Raw genomic sequence first — 11,141 nt, forward strand, 5'->3', positions numbered from 1 at the left:
TTCTCCACACCCTCTCCAGCATTTATTGCTTGTAGACTTTTGGATCGCAGCCATTCTGACTGGTGTGAAATGGTACCTCATAGTGGTTTTGATTTGCATTTCTCTGATAATGAGTGATGTTGAGCATCTTTTCATGTGTTTGTTAGCCATCTGTATGTCTTCTTTGGAGAAATGTCTATTTAGTTCTTTGGCCCATTTTTTGATTGGGTCATTTATTTTTCTGGAATTGAGCTGTAGGAGTTGCTTATATATTTTTGAGATTAGTTGTTTGTCAGTTGCTTCATTTGCTATTATCTTCTCCCATTCTGAAGGCTGTCTTTTCACCTTGCTTATAGTTTCCTTTGTTGTGCAGAAGCTTTTAAGTTTGTTTAGGTCCCTTTGCTTATTTTTGCTTTTATTTCCAATATTCTGGGAGGTGGGTCATAGAGGATCTTGCTGTGATGTATGTCGGAGAGTGTTTTGCCTATGTTCTCCTCTAGGAGTTTTATAGTTTCTGGTCTTACGTTGAGATCTTTAATCCATTTTGAGTTTATTTTTGTGTATGGTGTTAGAAAGTGCTCTAGTTTCATTCTTTTACAAGTGGTTGACCAGTTTTCCCAGCACCACTTGTTAAAGAGATTGTCTTTAATCCATTGTATATTCTTGCCTCCTTTGTATGACTATATTCTTAACTTAGTGAGAGACAGATTTATTTCTAAACAAAGGAGCAACATTGTTCTAATGCCGCTAATTAAAGATTTAATAAGCTGCCTTGGGGGTATAGGAGAGGAATGAACACTGCCCTTGTTCCAGGCACGATCCATTTATTAACCCATTTAATTTCCACAATAACCTTAAGAAGTTGGCCACATTAATCATATTATTGAAAGCACATGGAAGATGTGCCCCAAATCAAATGGCTAATAAGTATATTCAAGCCCATGTCTTCTTATTCCCCACCTCCCCACCCTCTACTTATTTAGCACTGAACACTTGGTTCAGGCTGAATGATTATGCTCATAAGAGTTGGAAGCCACTTGTCTGAGATGTTCTACACCCATGGTCAGCACAGTTTTCCTTAAAGGCCCAAGCTATTAATAGTAGATACTTAAGGCTTTGTGATCCAAGAGGCAAAGTTGAGGATATTATTTAAATACTTCTAGAACTATTTTAAAATATAAAAACCAATCTTAGTTCATGGGTCATACATAACAGGCTGGGAGTCAGATTTGCCCTGGAGGCCATAGTTTGACAACCTCTGATATAGGCTGGAGAAGGAACTGGCAACCCACTCCAGTGTTCTTGCCTGGAGAATCCTAGAGATGGGGGAGCCCGGTGGGCTGCCGTCTATGGGGTCGCACAGAGTCGGACACGACTGAAGAGACTTAGCAGCACCAGCAGCAGCAGATGGAACCTGGCAGGATGTAAGATCAAATAGATGTCCCACAAGGTTGATTTTAGTTCTGACGTTTTGATTTTAAACCTGAATTTCAGTTTATTGTTGATTGTTATTTCAGATACTGAGATCTCATCTTCAACACTTATTGGTGTCCATACAATTGGTTTGGCTTCTTATTACCTTTAATTAGAGAATGTTTACAAGCATTTTGAATTTCCCCAGTGAATCACATTCAATCAGCTTGGATGGTTTTGGGGTAACTGGGTTTAAGCTAATTCTGCAGGCAGTTTCATTCCTTTGGAGACTAAAAAATGATCTATGAGTATTCCTCACTGAAGGTGTATCTCAAGAGAGAAAAAGTAATGAATGAATAGAGAATTATAGTCTGCAAATGATTTGTGAGGTCTTTGAGTTATTCCTCCAAATTCAGACACTTTTCCAAGAAAATTCTTGTAATACACACACACATATATCAAGCACCTACTTCATGCCAGATATTACAACAGATGTTTTCAGGTATATTATGTCATTCAAACTCCCAACACTTGTGTAGGAAATAAACCCAGCAGAAATGATATCAATAATTGTAATGCTAGCAGCAGATGGCTCATAAAGGTTATGATCTGACATGTTGGAGTAGAGGCAATGTGTCCAGTATCCAGTTATTTGCAATAAAGGGCAATGCCAGTTACCTTTTTTTTAACTGCATTTTTTCCTTTGTTTATTTTGCTTTAAGTGAAGATGAATGTGTTTATTTTTGCAAAAATGTTTGGCTGGAATTTGCTCTTTTGAGAAAATGTAAATGTCACTTATATGCCAAGACTATTCTTTTCTGAGATATTTTCTTTTGAAGGAGAGAGAAAGGCAAACAACACATCCTATGGATAAAAAGGCCATGTTAATTAACTATGACTGAGGATTATAGTCTTAGTTGTAAAAGCCCAAGGAGGGAATTTGAAGTGGAGAGTCGGTCTCCTTTTTATTCTACACATTCCCTAAGCTTCAAGAGATTTCCTCTTCCCTTAGATGCCACTGGTATCAATTTAAAATGCTGTTTTCAATTATAACATAAAATGATATTGCTACATTTCCAAGGAACAGCTAAAATTAGGCAGTAAGGTATATCAGACAGAATGCCCTGGGCTGTGAAGGAGGAGCCTTAGGTGCCACTTCCCAGATCCACCCTAGTCACTGTGTAGTTCTGAACATGCTTCTTTACCTCTCTGTACTTCAGTCTTTTATCTACATAACAGAAGTTCAGAGTAGAAAATATCCTAAAGTCACTCCAGGGCCAATATTCTATGATTTAATTAATGTAAATTTAAGCAGAATCTTGAGGAACTGAAAAATACCATACATTTTATTTTATTTTTTGAATTTAGTTTGACCATCTATTATCTCAATGCTACTGCAAAGGGCCAGAAAGCAGCAAATTTGGATCTAAAAAAGAAGATGAAACAGGTAGGATACAATATATTTCTGAGAAATATTTGTCTTCATTCATGTCAAGTTGGAGAAAATACCAGGAAATCTCATGTTCTTCTTTTTCACTATTTTTTATTGCTAGCAAGCTTTGGAGAACAAAATGCGAAACAAGAAAATGGCAGCTGCACGAGCAGGTTTGAGCTCTGTCATGTTTGCGTTCTTTTTCCCTATGAACAGTATGATCTTCCTTTTTTTTTTCCCTCTCAAAATGGGGCATTTGGTGCAGAGAGGCATTATTGCCACAGCAAGTCATCTTATACTCTTTACAGTCCACCTTTTCCACCCTTTCAGGCTTCATATCCTGAGAGTTCAGTTATTTTCCAGTGGGAGAAAGAAAAGACAAAGAAAAATTCAGGAACATAAAAGTAGCATTAGTGATAGAAAAGGGCTTTTACTAATTGATGGAAGATGGAGAAAACATCCATATAGTTATACAAATAGCAGAGACAGATATACAATCTCTCCTGCCCATTTTGACCATTTTTATACACAGATGGATACATTGGGAAGATACTAAGAGAATCCTCTTATTGATTTCCCAGAGCATTCTTGAATTCATTAACCTCTTTAATTTTTAACTTCCTGTGTAGCTCAGTTGGTAAAGACTCTGTCTGCAATGCTGGAGACCTGGGTTTGATTCCTGGGTCAGGGAGATACTCTGGAGCAGGAAATGCCAACCCATTCTTGTCTGGAGAATCCCATGAACAGAAGACCCTGGTAGGCTACAGTCCATGGGGTCACAAAGAGTCAGGCATGACTTAATGCTATCTTTCTTAATTTTTAAACTATTTGCCAAAATTACTGATATGTTTTGCCTTATACATGGAAAAGTGATGAATTTTTTGAAAATCTTTTCTAACTCTTCCCTCATTTCTAATTCTAAAACTCTTTATATTAGTAGGACTCCTCACTCCCCCATAATTAATAATGTTAATAATAAAAAACCTCAACCCAAATTAGCTTAAGTAGAAAAGAAATGTATTAGCTCACACAAATGAACAGGAGTGTGGTATGTAATACTTCCAGTCACATTTTACCCCAAGTTTAGAAGCAATCAGGACTGAGCCCCATTTCTCTGTGGGTCTTTCAATACTACATTCCTATTATGTTGGCCAACCTTTATGGCGGCATAAGTGGATGTAGCAACTTCCAATGCCATATCCTTGGATTATATTTGTCTTATGTTTTGTGTGCTTTTTTTTTTTTTTTTTTTGCATTCTGCTACTTGTTTCTTAACTGCATTAATTTTTTTTTTTTTTTTTAGCTCTATTGAGGTATAATTGACAAAATGTTCTGACTTCTAAGATCTGAATTCTAGCTAAGGCATATTGTTTTCTTTATTCTTTTAAATAGTGATATGATGTTATTGCATGCTGTTTTTCTGATATTTTTCCATAATTTGTTTAAAAATGTGTATAACCTTTGTGAAGACAGAGACTATATAATTTATAGTTGTTTCCTCAGGACTTAATATAGGACTTTATATATCAGTCACTCAATAAATACCTACTAAATATCTACTGGACAATGAGGAATTCTTTTACTGGGAAAAATTTGAAAGAACTACATTTCTATATTAATTACATAAGCAGTAATGAATGAATAAATGTTACCAAAAGAGAACTTTTATTCTCTTGTCTTTAGAATTTGTGCAGATTTTGTAAAATAAGAAATATAGAGATATTTGGCAAAAAATATTATGGCAACATGGAACACGTTTGGAAGATACAGATTTTTAAGCCATCTCATTCAGAACCATTATGCACACTGAAACGAATTTTTCCTTATCTCTTCTTTATCTTCCTTCTCTGTTTCTTCTTCATTCTTATTTATTTATTTAATTTGAATAGCTGCAGCTGCTGGTGGCCAGTAATTTTCATGGATATTCTGGAGGCCCAGAAGTATTCCTCATCACGCATTTCTAAGTCAGAGACTTTTGTGAAGGCCCAGAAGACAAAGCATGAAGAGTTGATTCTACCCTGTTATAAACCTGATGGATTATCAAGGTCTCGCTGATCAATCAAGGCATCACTTGCCCTAACTAAAAAAACAAGGGTCTCTACCTTATTCCAAATTAAGGATTTGTTCCCCCACCACCACTAGGAACCACTCCCCTGACATTTTCTTTAATGAATTGAGTTTAAAAGTGTGGTGATCCTGCAGTATGGATCACTAGCTTACTTGCTAGGTTAAGTTAAAAACCTTTTGCTCTTATGGACTTTCATTTTATACATTTCTTCTGCCTTAGTTTTCTTAGTCTGGAAATGGGGATACTTCACCCCTTTTTTTCTTCTAAATTCAGAAATGTCTTGATAAAGTATTCATTGTAATCATTCATTAACTCACTTTTTTGAAATTGTCTTGTTTTCCCTTTTCATTCTGTCTCCCCATCCATGGTTCATCCACAAATGCATACCCAAAACCTTTTTGTTTATGCTGGATTCAGTATGAGAAGGCATGGGCTTTTTAGAAGAAAAATCCCAAGTGAATTAGGGGCCTGATCAACACTGGGTTGAAGGTCTCGACACCTTGAAGAGGTATATGAGTCTTACTTTACTTTAAATATAACTTTGTGAGTTAAAAGAAAAATGATACCATTAAGTGAGTACTATTCCATCACAGTCTGATCAAGACCTCCAATAATCATATCTCCTGAGTTTGGAGTCTAAAATTCTATACCTTTTCTTTGCTTTTTTGTTAAGGTTAGGAAAACACATACTATTATAGGGGGGTGATTTATACTTATGTTTAAACATTGTTATCTTGTTAAAATTTAAATTGACTTTGACTAGTAACAATCAATGCACTCAGCCAACTTTGTTTCATGACTTCAATTATATCTCTTAACTCAGTGTCTCCACCACCACCCCTACCCCATCCCCAGCTAAGCCAATTTGCCTGCCATTCCCTACAATTGATTTACTAATTTTGTATTACTCTCTCTTTGAGTTTTTCCTCCTGGCCATAGAGTGAGCACTCTGTTCTTCTGCCAATCCATGTGCTCATCACTTCCATCAAACCAAATTCAAGATTACTTCCTCTGGTCAAATTTGCCTGACTAGCCTCCATTACCAATCATATAACTCTCTTTATAGGCTCCCTTTGGACTCACCTGTCTTTAACTTAGAGTTTGTTATTCTACTGATTTTTCTGTAATTTGTAATTTAAAAAAATTATATGCATGAATCATCTTTCCTATCCAGATTGTACACTCCCTATGAGCAGGGATCATATCTTTTAATTTTTGTATGCCTGTTATAGTGCTGTGCACAGGTAGGCACTGAATAAATGCTTGTTAATTAAATTGAATCAATTTAACTTACAGCAATAACATTGTGAAAAGAACCTTCTGTTATCTGTATGAAAAACTTTGCTGTACAAAATGGAATTCTGTTGATGGGCTGAATTTATTATCTCAGATTATAATGCAGATGAGTAAATAAAGCTAGTGTTTATTTCTACTTGGATTACTTTTGTACTGTGTAGTAATAAGATTAGATAATTGATTTACACATGTTGCCAAGTTTACAATATGGATGAAACTCCCTTGTCTTGATCTGCTTCACAAGGAAGATGATACGAGATGACAAATTGTCCCCAAAGGGCTTCACCTTCTAAGTTAGTCACTCAGTCGTGTCCGACTGTAACCTACGAGGCTTCTCGGTCCATAGTATTTTTCAGGCAAGCGTACTGGAGTGGGTTGTCACTTCCTTCCCCGAGGGATCTTCCCCACCCAAGGATCGAACCCAGGTATCCCACATTGTAGGCAGATGCTTTACCGTCTGAGCCACAAGGGAAACCCTTCTCAAGGAAATGTATTTTCCAAACAAGTGCTCGTGGTGTAAGAAGCATTAGGACACCACATGCTAACTTCCAGTCTTTCTTTTTTTTTTTTTTTTTAATTTTATTTTATTTTTAAACTTTACATAATTGTATTAGTTTTGCCATATATCAACATGAATCCGCCACAGGTATACTCGTGCTCCCCATCCTGAACCCTGAACCCTCCTCCCTCCTCCCTCCTCCCTCCCCATACCATCCCTCTGGGTCGTCCCAGTGCACCAGCCCCAAGCATCCAGTATCGTGCATCGAACCTGGACTGGCAACTCGTTTCATACAGGATATTTTACATGTTTCAATGCCATTCTCCCAAATCATTCCACCCTCTCCCTCTCTCACAGAGTCCATAAAACTGTTCTATACATCAGTGTCTCTTTTGCTGTCTCGTACACAGGGTTATTGTTACCATCTTTCTAAATTCCATATATATGCGTTAGTATACTGTATTGGTGTTTTTCTTTCTGGCTTACTTCACTCTGTATAATAGGCTCCAGTTTCATCCACCTCATTAGAACTGATTCAAATGTATTCTTTTTAATGGCTGAGTAATACTCCATTGTGTATATGTACCACTGCTTTCTTATCCATTCATCTGCTGATGGACATCTAGGTTGCTTCCATGTCCTGGCTATTATAAACAGTGCTGCGATGAACATTGGGGTACTCGTGTCTCTTTCCCTTCTGGTTTCTTCAGTGTGTATGCCCAGCAGTGGGATTGCTGGATCATAAGGCAGTTCTATTTCCAGTTTTTTAAGGAATCTCCACACTGTTCTCCATAGTGGCTGTACTAGTTTGCATTCCCACCAACAGTGTAAGAGGATTCCCTTTTCTCCACACCCTCTCCAGCATTTATTGCTTGTAGACTTTTGGATCGCAGCCATTCTGACTGGTGTGAAATGGTACCTCATAGTGGTTTTGATTTGCATTTCTCTGATAATGAGTGATGTTGAGCATCTTTTCATGTGTTTGTTAGCCATCTGTATGTCTTCTTTGGAGAAATGTCTATTTAGTTCTTTGGCCCATTTTTTGATTGGGTCATTTATCTTTCTGGAATTGAGCTGTAGGAGTTGCTTGTATATTCTCGAGATTAGTTGTTTGTCAGTTGCTTCATTTGCTATTATCTTCTCCCATTCTGAAGGCTGTCTTTTCACCTTGCTAATAGTTTCCTTTGATGTGCAGAAGCTTTTAAGGTTAATTAGGTCCCATTTGTTTATTTTTGCTTTTATTTCCAATATTCTGGGAGGTGGGTCATAGAAGTTCCTGCTGTGATGTATGTCAGAGAGTGTTTTGCCTATGTTCTCCTCTAGGAGTTTTATAGTTTCTGGTCTTACGTTGAGATCTTTAATCCATTTTGAGTTTATTTTTGTGTATGGTGTTAGAAAGTGTTCTAGTTTCATTCTTTTACAAGTGGTTGACCAGATTTCCCAGCACCACTTGTTAAAGAGTTTGTCTTTAATCCATTGTATATTTTTGCCTCCTTTGTCAAAGATAAGGTGTCCATATGTGCATGGATTTATCTCGGGGCTTTCTATTTTGTTCCATTGATCTAATTGACAGGAGCTCATCAAACGCCTCCATACCGACACTGAAACCAAGCACCACACAAGGGCTAACAAGTTCCAGGGCAAGACATACCAAGCAAATTCTCCAGCAACAAAGGAACACAGCCCTGAGCTTCAAGATACAGGCTGCCCAAAGTCACCCCAAAACCATAGACATCTCATAACTCATTACTGGACATTTCATTACACTCCAGAGAGAAGAAATACAGCTCCATCCACCAGAACATCGACACAAGCTTCCCTAACCAGGAAACCTTGACAAGCCACCTGTACAAACCCACACACAGTGAGGAAACACCACAATAAAGAGAACTCCACAAACTGCCAGAATACAGAAAGGACACCCCAAACTCAGCAATTTAAACAAGATGAAGAGACAGAGGAATACCCAGCAGATAAAGGAACAGGATAAATGCCCACCAAACCAAACAAAAGAGGAAGAGATAGGGAATCTACCTGATAAAGAATTCCGAATAATGATAGTGAAATTGATCCAAAATCTTGAAATTAAAATGGAATCACAGATAAATAGCCTGGAGGCAAGGATTGAGAAGATGCAAGAAAGGTTTAACAAGGACTTAGAAGAAATAAAAAAGAGTCAATATATAATGAATAATGCAATAAGTGAAATTAAAAACACTCTGGAGGCAACAAATAGTAGAATAACAGAGGCAGAAGATAGGATTAGTGAATTAGAAGATAGAATGGTAAAAAAAAAAAAAAAAAAAAAAAAAGAATGGTAGAAATAAATGAACCAGAGAGGATAAAAGAAAAATGAATTAAAAGAAATGAGGACCATCTCAGAGACCTCCAGGACAATATTAAACGCAGTCTTTCTATAAATTAAAAACTAAGTTAGGTTTTTATAGCAGCTAAGTATCTGCTGCTGCTGCTGCTGCTGCTAAGTCGCTTCAGTCGTGTCCGACTCTGTGCGACCCCAGAGACGGCAGCCCACCGGGCTCCCCCGTCCCTGGGATTCTCCAGCCAAGAACACTGGAGTGGGTTGCCATTGCCTTCTCCAATGCATGAAAGTGAAAAGTGAAAGTGAAGTCGCTCAGTCGTGTCCGACTCTTCGCGACCCCATCGACTGCAGCCTACCAGGCTCCTCCATCCATGGGATTTTCTAGGCGAGAGTACTGGAGTGGGTTGCCAATGCCTTCTCTGACCTAAGTATCTACCTGATTTAAATTAAACATTTTTTAGAAATTTTAGTTCTTTCAGTTTCCAGAGAGCTACTGAAAATATTCAATATTCCCATCCTATGACATGGACAAGCATCTAAAAGAGGGAATGCCACTTCCAAACCTGTTTTTACAACCAGTGAGAGAAGGAAACAGCATTATAGGACGGTGACAGGAGTTCTTAAGCTCCTATATAAAATTTGTTTTTCTCACAGTTCTCTTGTCATGGATTGCCTTGCATGGTACAGCTGCCTTTATCAGAATGGGTCCTGGTGACTTAGTAATTATGAATAATGGAACAATGTGTCTGTGAAACTCTGGACCTGAAATACTTGACCTCTTCTGGGAACTTAAATATTATATAACACACATCTTCCTATACACCCAGAAGTTTTCATACAAATCCTTGGTCATTTAAAAACCTATAGTAGTGGTACATTTTTATTAGAGCAAATTTAGAAAATTTTAATAAAATGTAAAAAGCAAAAGAACCCTTAATTCCAGCAGCTGGAATAATTTCTGTTAACATTTGGTGTATTTTTTTCTCAGATTCATCCACACACACAGACTTGATAAAATATTTTGAGTCACAAGATGTATTTAGTTTTTATCCTATTTTCTTATTTAACATTTTCCCATGTCACAAAAATTACTTCAGGACATTTTTTAATTTCTGGATCCCTCATTGTGCATCTATGTAAACTAATAGAAACTCCCTAAATCCAAATGAAGTTATAGAATATTCCATAACATAGCAGATTAGTAGTCGATCATGTCAAGTGGATCATGACATTCAAATATATCCAGCTTAAATTCAGAAGGTGATTTAAGTTCTGAAATCCCCAACTGACCCTCTGAATATTTCCCCAAGAATTTTAAGGGGAAAATAGCATCTTGAAAGTGGATTAGAAATACCCATGCTCCTTGTAAGATTCTAAAATGGTAACTCTCCATAAATTGCCTGAAAATAACTGATTAGGTTCATTGATTACTTTCTCAACATCAAAGCCACTATTAAGAGCAGTCTCTTATCTGTAGATAAAAGTGGATTTAAAAGGTCTAGACAGTATAAGACCCCTTATTACAGTCCATCTTATGTGTTAGCTTTCATTTGTAAACAAAAATGTTCCACACCAGCCAACACATTACACTAAGGGAGTGATGAGGATGAACTGTAAAGAGTAATTAAGAGATCATTTAATGCTTTAGACAGGAAAGCACAGTCACCAATTTGCTAGTTAATTATTGGTAACCATTTTGGATGCCTTTTTTCTGCTCCACTGTACTTCTGAACTCTGGGAAAAAATTGAGAACACTGTTAAAATGAGAATTTGTGAAGGTCATATTATTTTTATGAATGGAAAAATGAAATTTTAATGGTGATCCCTAATATCTAATTTTAAATTAAAAAAAGATATTACTCTTAAAACTCTAAACTTTCAAGCATGCTGAAGTCATGCTTTTTGACTCCCGAAAGTCATTTAGAAGATGCTTCTTTCTGGAAAAAAAAAAATTCTGCTTTGTTGGGTCTCTAAATACCCACTTACTTGTTCTGTCAAGCAACCCAGGCATGGAATTAGCAATCTGTAATGCAGGTGGCACAGTGGTAAGGAATCCACCTGCCAAGGCAGGAGACACAAGAGACATGGGTTTGATCCCTGGGTTGGGAAGATCCCTTGGAGAAGGAAATGACAA

General features: G+C 37.1%; 1 protein-coding gene across 1 annotated transcript in view; it reads left to right on the forward strand.

The window, feature by feature from the left end:
* Positions 1-6,300, forward strand: part of TMC1 (transmembrane channel like 1) — a 141,936-nt gene extending 135,636 nt beyond the window's left edge. Inside the window, exons 18-20 of the mRNA XM_055578311.1 lie at positions 2,761-2,839; positions 2,946-2,997; positions 4,714-6,300. Of these exons, the coding sequence (XP_055434286.1) occupies positions 2,761-2,839; positions 2,946-2,997; positions 4,714-4,736 (154 nt within the window). The 3' untranslated portion in view covers positions 4,737-6,300. The remainder of the gene's footprint in view (positions 1-2,760; positions 2,840-2,945; positions 2,998-4,713) is intronic.
* The last annotated feature ends 4,841 nt before the right edge of the window (positions 6,301-11,141 follow it).

This window comes from Bubalus kerabau, chromosome 4, assembly GCF_029407905.1.
Source record: "Bubalus kerabau isolate K-KA32 ecotype Philippines breed swamp buffalo chromosome 4, PCC_UOA_SB_1v2, whole genome shotgun sequence".
Taxonomy (NCBI): Eukaryota; Metazoa; Chordata; class Mammalia; order Artiodactyla; family Bovidae; genus Bubalus; species Bubalus kerabau.